Source organism: Eucalyptus grandis, chromosome 4 (assembly GCF_016545825.1).
Source record: "Eucalyptus grandis isolate ANBG69807.140 chromosome 4, ASM1654582v1, whole genome shotgun sequence".
NCBI lineage: Eukaryota > Viridiplantae > Streptophyta > Magnoliopsida > Myrtales > Myrtaceae > Eucalyptus > Eucalyptus grandis.
Window position 1 is genome coordinate 34,172,657 of NC_052615.1, and position 14,007 is coordinate 34,186,663.

The following is a 14,007-nucleotide window of genomic DNA, read 5'->3' on the forward strand; positions in this document are numbered from 1 at the left end:
TGGCCCAACTGGTGGGTGGGCCCCTGACGCCACGTCACCCATCCGCCGGCAGCTCGCGAGCGAGACAACAGCTCGACATCATCGGGCGCGTGCTGTCTTTTTCTCTCCCCCGCACGCACGCACGCACGCACGCTTCTCCCGGCGGAAAAGAGCTCCCGTCCCCGCACCCCCTTCCGCCGCGCCTCCGATCGCGTGGCAGCCGCTGCCGCCGCCCGTTCGGCCGTCCGATGGCCGATCGCGTCCCTCTTCTGAACCATGACGACGAGGAGCCACCCGCCGGCCGGCGCAGCCCGCGCGTCGCTTCGCTCGACGTGTTCCGCGGTCTCAGCGTTTTCGTGAGTTCCCCCATCTCTCTCTCTCTCTCTCTCTTCTGGTCTGCCTTACAACACTAGCAGCAGCAGTCGCGTCAATGTCTACTGTCTCGCCGCTTCGTCGCGAATGCTTGCTTCCTTTCGTCGTCGCGTTCTCCTTTTCAGCTGATGAAATGAAGGTCCATTTTTAGCAAGCGTTTGTCGATTGCTCGGGGACTTTAGCTTGACTCTGCTGATTTTCGTTGTTTCGATGACCGAGGGGCGTTTCTGTTTACTCCTAGCATTCGTCTATGAGAAATGGCGGTAGCGCTGATTGTGTCCATCGTCTTTCGTTTCCAGCTAATGATGCTCGTTGACTATGGTGGATCGATTTTCCCGATCGTTGCTCATTCTCCGTGGAACGGCCTTCACTTGGCCGACTTTGTGATGCCTTTCTTCCTTTTCATTGTCGGAGTGTCTCTTGCTCTTGTCTATAAGGTACGAACCCCCTGACTTCTCCCGCAAATGTGATTGATTCTCGCGAGCAAATTACTGAGCTTCTGTGCTGAATTTACTGAGAAACTGAGTAATTCTGGACCTAGTGGTCTGTGGTTGCATTTATGGATTTAACATTGCTCAATACACAAGTCGGTTGATGCTATTGGTGTTGAGAGTGTGCCACTTTTGTGATTCCAGAAAGTAACGAACCGGGTAGAAGCTACATGGAAGGCAGTTGCGAGAGTGTTGAAACTTTTTCTTCTTGGCGTTCTTCTTCAAGGTAACATGTTATAGCTTCCCATCGCACATGGGAAATACCTTAGCTTGTTGACAGCCTCTAGGGATACTCATGATTTAAGCTAGTATGCATTGAGATTTTCCAGGTGGTGATAACATTAAACTTCTTGTAGGAGTGCTAATGGAATTGCGGCAAAATTATGTTGATTCACATGCCAAAGCATTGAAATCATGTGATTAATTTTCAGGTGGTTATTTGCACGGGATATCTTCTTTAACATACGGAGTCGACATTGAAAGAATACGGTGGTTTGGGATTTTGCAGGTCCGTCTGTTGGATGCTCTTTATGTTGGATAATTCTATTGGGTTAGAAAGTAATGAACATAATATAGATCTAATCATTGGACGGTTGAACTTATCAGGAACTTTGCAACTTGTCTAATGCAGTTGACATTCTTCTAAAAATGCTTTCATTGCCTTTTCTCTCTGGCTCTGCCATATTGGGCCAGTTTTACTGATCACTGTTTGTTTAGGAAAACTGCTTCCAAAACAAATGAAGCTGGCTGGAAAAATCTGGCTTGATATTTGTAGCAAGTGTGTTTTTTTTTTTTTTTTATTCGAACTTTTTTTTTTCAATAGGTCTTCCAATTGTCCCTATGAAAAATTGAAGCCATTTATATTCGATGATCACAATGGTTGTAGTAAGATAAGTCTTAAGTACAGAGCCTCTGTAAAGCATGTATGTGAGGGATATGCTAATGAACCGGCATTATCTTCAATTACCATCAATATCAGAGAATCGCCATTGGCTACATTGTCACGGCTCTATGCGAGATTTGGCTTTCACAAAGGACGTCGCGACAATGGCATTTTGTTCAGAGTTATTATTGGCATTGGTAAGGTCCATTCTTTTGTTTTTAAGGCTGTGCCCTTTTACCAGCTGACAACTCTTTCACAAAGGATAATTAACTTCATAATATCTATTCGTTAAATTCATATTTCAAGATATGCAGAATAGAGTGGCCTAAATGGACTGTAGAAAACAAGCCTTTAACAGCGGAAAAATAGATTTTCGGCCCCACTTTGACTTTGCTTCTGCTAATTTGGAAGTTATGTAATCGGTTAGCATAATTTTACAAGAAATAGATTTCCACAAGTGTCATTTCTCTTACAAATGGAAGTTGCCTAGTTTGGTACTTTGGAGACAAATGCATCTGCCTGAACATTGAATATACTCATCCCTGCATTAGTTAGTATAGCAAGTTCATAAATGGTGTGCCCTCAACTAGCATGTGGATTATACAACTTGGTCAAACTGTTTAACTGAGAGCAATCGATTGGCAGATGTAGCCTATTAGCCAGACAAATAGTTCACAATCTTTGTAGAATAAGAGCGGACAGTCAGATTTAAATAGCCAATGTAAGTGTCCTATAGTGATGTGGATTTATTGGGCCTCGGAAAATTTTAGTCTGTCAACTTTCTCTCTATATCTTCCTTCCCTTCTTTTTTGAATAAGAAAGCATGGTTTAATATCTTACATGTGAAGTAACTTTGCCATTTGTCTTGCAGGTCTCTTGCAATTTTTCTGTCAGTAATATACGTGGCTCTATCCTATGGTCTATATGTTCCTGATTGGCAGTTTGAGGTGACATCCTCATCGGGTAGCACTTTTTACTCGGTGAGAGCATGCTTTGCCCCTTTTCTGCTTTCTTCTCTTTCCCTTCCCTGCAGTGAGACTGCTTCCAGCTTATCGCTTGATCATTTCTTTTTCTTATTCAGCATCAGCAAGTCATTAACATTAAACCAAAGTTCATAGAAACCTTTTCATCATTAAGGCCATTTCTTGTAAGCACATTCGGTAGTTCAAGGTCTCTGCATATCCATATAGGTGAAGTAACTAATCCGGATGAAGAGTTCTACTACTTATAATGTGCATTTAGCCCCCTAGTGAGCCCTGGATTAAAGAATTTCATGTTTTTGCCTCACAGAGTCACGCAGACTCATTCTCACACTCAAAAACAGCTTTCTTGGGTCGCGGGGAATCTGTTAGCTTGTTAAAATGGTAATCGAAACCCACTTTTGGAAACACGTACACTGGGGGGCCCTTTGATGCGTGAAAACATTTTCAGTTCTTGTTTTCAATGAACATTGTTTTCCTTTTTCTGTGTTTATGAACCCATGTAGTGCATAAAATTGAAACTTTCCAAAAGGAAAGAGAATTTTGAAACATGTTTGTCGGTGTTTTTTTCAACATCAAAGAATTTTGATAGATGTAAATATATATCTATGCTATATGTAAAGCGTACATATCCACCCTTCAAATTACCAAAATTCTTTTTATCAAATAACCTAATTAAATATTAGATTTTACTTATGAAAAATTGATGTTAGAGTTACCCAACAACTAATAAGACTTTCACTTTCATATAGCTCATACTGCAGACTTTTGAAATTCACATCTCTCTTCTCCATCTTAAAAATAATTGACATACAGTTGAACTAAGACACTCGTGGCATGTCCAACCAAACCAAGACTAATGAACCCACATAAAAATTTGCAAAAAAAGAAAATTACAAATCAGTCATTTATTTTCTCATGCACCGTCTTTTAGTTCAACCTCACCATTTCAGAAAATCTTTGTTGAAGATTCTTGAAGCTCCAACCAAGCTACAGCTTCTTCAAAGCTTTATGAAGCCTCAAAATTGGACCAGACTAAAGAGAAACCTCAGCGAAGCTTTTAAACTTTGTCAAAGCTTGAAACTTCATTGGTTGAAGGAGATCTACAATTTTATTGAAGCTTGAAGCTCCTGTACTTCAAGTGAAGCTTTATCATTAAACAAACAGTTTTTGGAGTCTGAATAAAGAGATCAATTATTGAAGAGGACAGAGATCAGGGAGAAAAGCTGTGGTTTCATTTGAGTTGAGAAAAGTGAAAACAGCTTTCTAATTGTAAAATGGCAAACACCTCTTCCATGTTTTCATTTCAAATATGAAAACAAAATGCACCAAACGCATTTTCATGAGGTTTTCCTTCATTGAAATTGAAAATGGAAATTAGAAGACTCCTCCGGACAAACAGCCCCTTGATGTGCCTTTTGTTTCTGGACATTGTTTTCCAGCTTTTGTCAACAGTAAAGGTCCATAACTTGTCTAGACCAGTTTTAGTTTGACTAGCCGATTGTCTATGGAAGTTTTTCTTTCCAGCCTGTATACAATAGCTAGTTAGAGTTCTTTATGCGACTTGGGTGGAAAAATCCATCTTTACGAGCAGCATAGCTCTCTACTCCGGTTGTTTACTTGACTCTTGCACTCTAGGGGCACACTGAGAGTAGCCAATTACTCAACAAAAGTCAAAACATGGTCTGTTGCAGAATCAACCTTTCAAGATAGTAGTGATTCGCTAGATTTTCTGCTATTACCGTTTCTTGCTTGACTCTGGCTATGTCTTGCACAGGTTAAATGTTCAGTGAGAGGTGATCTTGGCCCTGCTTGCAATGCAGCTGGAATGATTGACCGATATGTTATTGGCAATAATCACCTTTATGCAAAACCTGTTTACCGGAATTTGAAGGTAGAATGCATGCTGATGCTGTTTTGTAGACTAAATTGTACCGTGTATTATAGCCTTGTTCTAATTTTTAAAAACAGGACTGTAACATGTCTACCAGTGGCCAAGTTTCTGATAACTCACCATCATGGTGCCATGCTTCTTTTGACCCTGAAGGTATTCTAAGGTGCCCAACTTTCCTTTCTGGTGTATCCTGTTATAGTGGTCTTGTATACAGTGTTCTCATGTTATGTCTTAGCATTTACCTCAATGTGGGCCTTTTGTTATGATGGGCGATTCCATTTCCCTTTTGCAACCATATATCTTAGAAATACTCAACATGTGGCAAAAAGCTGGTCTATCTTTTGAAAAGCTATCAACGAGTGTGAATGCAAGGTTTGTGGAGGAGCAATCTGCACTTGAAAAATCAAAACTGCATCCCAAGTTGGCAAATGCCATTTTTCCCTTCCAGTGATGGTAGGTGCTAGGTCGAATACTTAGTAGTTTGACTACTGGGAGAAATAATAAGGCACTTTAGAGAGGGTTTGTGCATTACAGTAACCAATAACACGGCTAACTAATGAAGCTATAAAAGAAAATTCACAAAGTCAGCTCAACAATCTTTAGGTGTACTAGATGTAGTTTAGAATATAAAATTTGAACTTTTTAGGTTACCCTAGTATCTTCTTCAGTTTCTCTTCCGTACAGTTACACAATTAGTTGCTTACACCGAGGTAAACAATACTCGGTAGATCTTGCATCTGATCCATTTTAGAAATGTCCTTATGTATATTGTTTCTTCATCAAAGTTCCGCAACATCCTATTTACATTAGCATCTCTTACTGACAGCTCCCTAACAGCTGCCGTAACTTGCATTATTGGACTCCAATATGGTCATGTCCTAGCAAACCTACAGGTAAGCTTCAGGCACACATGTGTCGCTTAGTGTACTTTCCGTTCCCCATCACATCTCTTGTATTTCTTCAATACACCAGACACTACTGTTTTATATCTCATGAATTCCTTTGGGTAAGCATGTTGAGGGCTTGAAAAGGGTCTGAAATCCTGTTGATGATGATAGTTTCTTGGTCGACTCTAGAGCTTGTAATCCCTTAAGTGTGTATTTTATAAGCAATTTTTGTTTGTGTATGACAGGATTCTAAAAGGAGATTAGACAACTGGTTCCTGTTTTCAGCTTCGTTGTCTGTCCCAGGGATTTTCCTTGCTTTAGTAGGTATGAATTTTAAATGGCGCATGCTTCTCCGAACTAACTAGATAGAAAAGATTTGAACTTATATTTAAGTGAACTGTAGATAAAATTAGGACCCTTCAGTAAGTTCTGATGCACAGGGACTCTCGCCGAAACAATTTTTTTCCTTTATGAATGAGATGGCACTAAATAACCGTGCTTTTCTAATTGGGAAAATCTGTCAATACAGGTGTTGCGGTGAACAAATCACTGTATACGGTCAGCTACATGTTGATTACTTCTTCAGCTGCGGGAGTCACATTTTGTGCTTTGTATCTGCTGGTGAGTGTTTTTTTTTTTTTTTTTTTTTGGGTGGGGAGAGGGGCATGGAGGGACGAAATGTGGTTATATGTGATTTCTATACTTCAAACTTTGTTAATAGGTCATCTGTGACGCAACAAGTGTTGCCATGTCTTACTACTCATCATGACTCTTATAAGACACATTTCTGATGAATTTTATGCTAACTCGAAATATACTTTGTTCAGAGGGCTCTTTTTACCTTTTCAAACTTAATGCCGCATCTGTTTGGACAGGTGGATGTTTATGGTTACAGGCAGTTGACTTCTTTGTTAGAGTGGATGGGAAAGCATTCTCTGAGCATCTTTATTCTTGTAACTTCAAATGTTGCAGTTATAGCCCTTCAGGGATTCTATTGGAAGGTCCCTGAGAATAACATTGTGAGTGCTCATAATTATTTTTTGCTACATTCAGGGCACATCATATACATTGTTTTGAGTTGCATTCTCACACATGGAGAAGTTAAATTCACAATAACAGATCAAGTTAAATTCACAATAACAGATCAAGTTTATTCATATAACTAGAAGAAAAGAGCCTTTTCCTGTGAACTTATACAATCTTGTACGACAGATTCACTGGATTGTGACGCTTGTAGTGCGTTCATGATGTTTTCGGGGAGCTCGTCTCCATGGTAAGCTCTTTTTTATTTCGTGTGACTTGCTTCCCAAGTAAATCTAGGCAACTAGTCTCTCCACTGATTTTATATGTTAATTTGCAACAGTATTGTATCAATCAAGCGATGGATTGCCTTCATTGCAGCCAACAGTTGAAGTAGGTGCAATTTTGTCAGTGATATTGTAGTCTAGTTAGTCTTTCATATGGGGAACTATTATTTTTTCGTGAAATCCCTTGACATGAACAACAGATGCTACGAGGCTGCTCTCATTTCCTGTACTATCTTGACTCCATATTGTACTTGCTGAGATTAGTGTACCTATAATTTCTTCCACTTCTCACTTATCTCTGTTTGTATCACCATTAACTATTAAAGCAAGCATTTAAAGGTGTTTATTGTATTTGCAATTTCACTTTAATGGCACTAGCAAGAAAAATCTACTAAAAATACATAGGACCACTGGCATTTTCACAGTGTAATGTCTTTCCACCGCTAGGAAATCACAATGCAGTGGCGAATGGCGATAACTCGTGTCTCTGCTCTTGCTTTATACCAAGCAAAACAAATCGTTCAGTAGTGCGGTCCTACTGGTGAGTACTGGAGTCTCTGCTATTTCAGCTGTGCTGTGTCCTTTCTTTCTTTCTTTGATCTTTTTCCTGGCTGTTTTGTTTTAGAAGTGAGAGGCTTTGCGATGCTTGTTCCTTCTTTGGGAGGCCAATTGTCATGGCCGTACTTGGCCAAAGAATTTAAAAAAAAAAAATTGCGATGCTTTTGTACTTTGTCTTCGTTTATTAACGCTGGATAATCCACCTCGCGAACTGTGGGTATCGTACCCTCAAGACTTTGTCTTGCTCTTCAAAAAAATTTGGCAGTAAGCCTGCATGAGCTTTGCTCTAAGGTTCCAAAGGTTCATTTGGTTCTTTCGTGTCCTTTGACACAGTAGAAAGTGCATCTAGGGATTCGACATTGTTTTCGAAATTGATGCAACAGATTTGAACTCGCATGCGCCTCCCGAAAGCTAAGTGGGCAATCCGTTGGTGCAATGAGCAAAAAGAGCCGAGACGATAATCAAATGAAATTAGCGAAATCCCGGTCCGATACTACAAACCTCCATGCTTGAAACCATGCCGTGGATGAACGTGTTCTAATGTTCGTGACATTGTCTGCGGGTCACCGCCGATGAAGACCATGCCCATGACCCGGATGACATATCGTGTGGGACTTCATTTATGTGAGTTGAGCACATATTGACCCGACATAGACAGCAGCCCCGTAAGTCCCCTATGCACATCACTTAACACATCACTTAAGCGTACAAATATAACTTCTCGGTCGGTGCATTACATATATCTCTCGACAAGAATCGAATTTGCAACCCCACTTTCTCCTCTTCCATTTTTGTCGCACTTACAAGCATATGCCAACATCTCTCGACTCTTCAAGCAAGCACAAGAAGGGGCACACAACGGGCTCCTTTCGCTTGTGACCAAAGAACTCTCCCCTCAAGTTTCTCACAAAGCTACAAACAGACTTGAAGAAGCAAAACGGCGAGTAGGTAAACGAAAATGGCCTGTCCACTGTCCATCTCGTTGTCCTCTCGACATGCTTGGGAATTCGGAATGGAGGAGGAGCAAGTCATCCTAATCCAAAAAGCATTGTCTTAGAAGGAAAGAAGACAAAGGATTCACGCATTGGGACTAAGGATAACGATAGCGTCAGTATCGTCACCTTCAAAAATTCGGCACAGGACCACTTTCCTCGAGAAACGGGGAGTCGTCTGTCCCATCTCAAAGGCAAAAGAGCTATAATTGAGCAAGGCGGTCGTCCTCGGAATTCTTTCGAGAAATCGTAATTAAAAAATCGAACAAAAGGAAGAGATAGACTATTCGGGAAAACGGGGGGTTGCTTTCGAAAAGGTTGGCGAGGGGGTGGTGGGCCACCGCAGCTAAAGTTGGCACCTTTAAGCCATGGCCACATTCATGACCGTTGGTCACGGATAATGAAGCTTTTTAGAACAGAAGAGAGAGAGAGAGAGAGAGAGAGAGAGAGAGAGATAGAGAGAGAAAGAGGGAGGGAGGTGACATGAAACGAGGCCCACGAGGGGCAACAAGAACAATGGAAAAGAGCCGTCGCCAATTCCAATTCCAACGGTTGAATAATATATGCACGAACAGTCTGGAAACATCTTGTGTGGGGGGAGAAGATGGTCCTGGAGCGAGAGAAACCCTAATTGCAGAATTTAAATTTTGGGTCATTTACAATCATTTCCTTTCCCTTGGCTTTCGTAGGGATTAGTTTATTCGCCTCTCCGGTTTGTCGTAGTACGATGCGATTCATTCCTCCGGAAGATAAAAGACAAAAAGGCAGGTCATTCCTTATTAATTATAAAAGAACGGGATCGGACGACTTTACTTTTTTGAAACGAGCAACTAAGCTAAGATAACAGGGAATCGCGACCCTCAAATTGGCATCCGATTGCTCGCGATTTACCTCGCCGTCTTGTAAAATTTCAAAACTTTTAGATGGAGGGCAGAGACTTCGTGATTACATCCTTTAATTGGCATGAAATTCAGAGGCGTTGATAGGGTGTTAGCGTTCCGAGGTGGACTTGCAGGAAGGGCGTGAGCATAAAGGTAGGACCCCGCGGGCGATGGTTTGACAACTGGCGCCACGTGATTGCTGACAAAACCCCTTCGCCCCGCATGCATTTTTTGTCATATTTTCTTCATCCAAACACACAGTAACTTTATAATACTAAATTATAAACAGTAATGACAAATCATTATACTAATTGAAAGATCAGAAGACTGGTTGTAAAATCCCCGTTGCAGAGAATGTCCATTGCGTCCCCGGTGATACTATAAAAAGCAAGATGAGTTCTCTTTAAGGGCACGAAAGTGAACTGCATTATCGAACTGCTGTTTTTTCTTCTTTTCTTTTGCATTTCATGGAATGATAGACAGAAAGAGAGAAAGGATCCTTGATGGATGAGAATTGGGGGACTAAAAAAAACTATCTTTACATTCACATTTCAAAATCTACAAGTTGCATTTCTCACCCACATGTGTTTTCTAAAACTGCTATTAATTTCCCAAATCACTTCCTACACCTCCTCATCATGTGCGCCGTTGTTGCTCTTTTTTGGAGGCCGTCCTAGTGCCAGCTCAAGATCGGATGGAGGTCCTGACAATTATAGTTGAGCTTTGCCATGGAGCTTACACGGCGTGCAAGCCTGCTGTAGAGGCTTACATCTAGTTGACGGCCCTCTCGAGCTTAGGGTTTGCCCTAGCGATCGCGAGCCATGAGCTCGGGGCGAGCTTGTGTGGCCTCTTTGTCGCGAGTTGTGAACAATGTCGTCACAAACAGAGAAAAGGGTGTGGGGAGAGGGGTACGAGTGGCGGGGGAGGGTGTCATTGTCGATGTTGAGGTCGTGCTATGGCATCGATTGATGGCTCAATGTTGTGGGATGGCTGTCGATAGTCGCCATGCTGTGTTACTATGCCTGAGGGGAAAAGGTGGGAGATGGATTTTCGAATTGGAGAGATGCAAAACACAGGTTTCGAAATGTAAACAAGAAAAAAGTGTTTGCCATGAAGAGTAAAAGTCGACAATGATTTTTCACAATTTGTCCCTGAAAACAAGTAACCCAAGAAAGGTCCAGACATGTTTGGCGATGATTTGATTCTTCTCAACAACTCGAAAGGACCTCCCATGTCCCCACCCACCCAAAAGCGTAAATGCTTTAATTAATCACACGATACGCGCAGGACGAATGTCTTGGGCATTTAATTTCGTCAATAATGAAAAGATATTATGCACGTTGTTTCTACTATTACTACTTCAAATTATTTCCACGGTCTCCTAACGTAATTATTCCAATAACGTCATTTCATTAAAGTCGACACATCGAATTCACTCCATTCACAACGTTACTGCTTCAGCCTTGGCGTCCACGCATTACCAAGAAATTATGTTCCTTTATCACCACTCAAATTTCCTAAATATAGGTGGAAACATTCTGTTCAACAAAGTAACTGATTATTCCAAATTTGGCAATGATTTAATATTCAGAGATGTAGAAATCTTATGATTATGAATGATACGTGAAATTTTGATGAACGGAGAGGATACTCATGCGAAATAAACTAAGACAAACCCTAATTTTGATACTATATGTAAGTAAAGAGCATACGAACCTATCCCATAATTAAGCGATGCAAGGCGTTTCAATACCACATCTCAAGTGCAAATCCGGATTAGACATGACACGTGGAATATGGTGAAAATTGGGATAGAGCCTGACTTGAATAACATATTAGAAAGTTTAATCCAAAAGCTTATATCTTTAGATGAAAGTGTGATTTGGTATTTAAATGTCACAACACAGCGCATTGCCTAAATCTCCCGGCATATCATTTCAAACGAAAATATTTTATTTGGAAATCTCTGGAATTTGGTAGACGCAGCACCCCAAATCTCCCGAACGTTGCTGAAGAAAACGAGCAAAAATCCCCTACCAAAACGAAAGGAAACGAAACGAAAGGGGACAACACATAACCGTTGGGAGTCGTGGGGGGGGCTTGTGGGTGATAGTGCCAGGCTGACCAATCCATCCGCTCATTTCTCATCATCCAGGGGCCCCCCCGATGATTGGATCCTTCACATGGCCGCGCTGTACCCTTTTGCCCCCTTTTCCTTCTCATCCACTGATTCCACAGTACCAAGTAAAGTAAAGACTCCACATCCTCATATATAACTATATATGTATATATATATATTGTGTGTATATGACATAATGCATGGGGAAAAAATAGTAATTAAATAAATAGTAATCGGTGGAGTTCGAGGTGACGAATGAATATGTCTAGAAATGAAATGAGAATTCTTTTCGTTAGTGGAAGAGAGGGAAATTGTAATCGAGCATTAATCTTGCTTTTTGTCGTGATTCTTCCCATTATTGGTAAACTGCATTTACCCTCTTGTTCTTCTTTTCTTAAACAATGATACAAAGGCTTTGTTGATATAATAATTTTGAAGTATTATTAGAATTTATAATTATATAGCATGACGTGCTGAAAAAAATGAGAAAACATCAAATTCCCAAACTACTCCCCAAGTAATCCGCCACCTCTCCTCCACCACCACCTTCCTCTTCTTCTTCTTCTTCCTCCTCCTCCTCGCCCTTTAAAAGGGACTCCGCCTCAGAGATACCTCGCAGAGCTGCAGAGAAGGCAAGAGAGCAGAGCTTGTTGTTGTTGCTTTTGCTGTTAGCCGGGCGCCCTTTGCAGAACGAAGAAGATGACGAAGGAAGTGAGCGAGGAAGCACAGACCCACCACCATGGCAAAGACTACGTCGACCCCCCGCCGGCTCCTCTCCTCGACATGGGCGAGCTCAAGCTCTGGTCCTTCTACAGGGCCCTCATTGCGGAGTTCATCGCCACCCTCCTCTTCCTCTACGTCACCGTCGCCACCGTCATCGGCCACAAGAAGCAGACCGGGCCGTGCGACGGCGTCGGCCTCCTCGGCATCGCCTGGGCCTTCGGTGGCATGATCTTCATCCTCGTTTACTGCACTGCTGGCATATCCGGTATGTTTAACGACTCTCGCACGTTCGGTCTCTCTGGTATTTTCATGCTCTGGTGCTCACAGGTGCAAGAACTCTTCAAAGTTTGCATCTTTTGTTGATGGGCTTCGAGGTGTTCTTTGTGCTTCATTTGTATGGCTCTCGTGTTCACAACCCTTCGTTCATTTTCATGCTCGAGTTTTTAAAGTTCGTTAAGTTCGTTTTTTCAAGTGATAGCTTAAGAACTCATGAAAGTTTTGTATTTTATGTGGATGGGTCTTCAGCGGTTTACGTGTTTTCTCTAATGTTTCCGTTGTTTCAAACGCAGGTGGACACATCAACCCGGCTGTGACATTCGGACTATTTTTGGCAAGGAAGGTGAGCTTGATCAGGGCACTGTCGTACATGATCGCTCAGTGCTTGGGCGCGATCTGTGGTGTGGGGTTGGTGAAGGCATTCATGAAGCCCTTCTACAACTCGCTCGGAGGTGGTGCCAACTCGGTGGCTACGGGCTACAGCACGGGCACGGCTCTGGGTGCTGAGATCATCGGCACTTTCGTGCTGGTTTACACCGTGTTCTCGGCCACTGACCCAAAGAGGAGCGCTCGTGACTCTCATGTGCCGGTAAGTACAACTTACTAGCTACTGCTCCTGCTTATAACCAGGTTCTTTCCTCCGAACGGGAGTAGCTGTTCATTTCATAAAGGAGGTAACTTTTCTGATGAGATGGGGTTTGTATTTGGGTGTGCAGGTTTTGGCTCCATTGCCAATTGGTTTTGCGGTGTTCATGGTTCACTTGGCCACCATCCCCATCACTGGCACTGGCATCAACCCGGCTAGGAGCTTTGGTGCTGCAGTTATCTACAACAACGGCAAAGTGTGGGATGACCAAGTAAAGCCTCTTTCTCTGTAAACCAAGCTTTAACTACACGACCAACACAAATTAAGAACTAGCTAAAAAACGTGCGAATCATTTGCATTTATGGCACTTTGGTTCCTCTGGTTTGATGCCTTTTTATTCAAAAATATTGGGGCGCATTTGGATTTTGATATTATTGCCAAGAGATAAATGATTTCGGGCTAGTATTAATTGATGTTTGGCATGTTCATGAGCAGTGGATCTTCTGGGTTGGACCATTTGTGGGGGCACTCGCAGCAGCAGCATACCACCAATACATCCTCAGAGCAGCTGCCATCAAGGCCCTCGGATCCTTCCGCAGCAACCCAACCAACTAAGATCTTTGCGATTTTCCCCTTTTTTATTTCATTTGTTTGTTTGTGTGAATGAGAGAGGAGTATTATGATGAATGGATGGATGGAGATGGATGGTGATGATGGACCCTATCTTAATTTATTGATGCTTCGGTATCTAAGGGTGGGTAGAGTTTGGACCTTGTATCATTATTATTGCTGTTATTATGGTTCATGATTAGTGGTGGAATTGTTTCCTTTATCTTCTTTCGTACTCTTACCATCCCCTATGATTATCCGCGCACCTCCTGTGAAAACCAACCCGACAGATGAATCCCAAGAAATATAACGCGCATCCGCCAACCCTAATCAAGTCAAGTGTAGACCGTACGGAACTTCAATCCTTAAACGATGAGCAGACATTCGGTGTGACCAGAATTGGAGATGAACGTTCCATTTGTCTCTACAAAACACGCTTGGTACTGAACAGGACGAGCAAAAGATGCCCC

At 42.0% G+C, this 14,007-nt stretch overlaps 1 protein-coding gene and 1 long non-coding RNA gene across 2 annotated transcripts; one reads left to right on the forward strand and one right to left on the reverse strand.

Annotated features, from left to right (window-relative positions):
- Window positions 1-212: 212 nt before the first annotated feature.
- LOC104418957 (heparan-alpha-glucosaminide N-acetyltransferase) lies at window positions 213-13,763 on the forward strand. Its single transcript, XM_010030439.3, has 17 exons — window positions 213-335; window positions 651-788; window positions 987-1,068; window positions 1,274-1,350; window positions 1,822-1,922; window positions 2,597-2,705; window positions 4,483-4,599; window positions 4,677-4,762; window positions 5,426-5,492; window positions 5,732-5,810; window positions 6,016-6,107; window positions 6,362-6,505; window positions 6,699-6,730; window positions 12,036-12,331; window positions 12,636-12,931; window positions 13,059-13,199; window positions 13,424-13,763. The coding sequence occupies exons 1-17, from the start codon at window positions 228-230 to the stop codon at window positions 13,541-13,543; spliced, it is 2,085 nt and encodes a 694-aa protein (XP_010028741.2). The 5' UTR covers window positions 213-227; the 3' UTR covers window positions 13,544-13,763.
- Window positions 8,113-8,703, reverse strand: LOC120292861. The gene is made up of 2 exons (XR_005550477.1): window positions 8,473-8,703; window positions 8,113-8,384 (listed from the first exon to the last, which is right to left on the reverse strand). It is a non-coding gene; the product is annotated as an uncharacterized LOC120292861 (long non-coding RNA).
- Window positions 13,764-14,007: the final 244 nt, after the last annotated feature.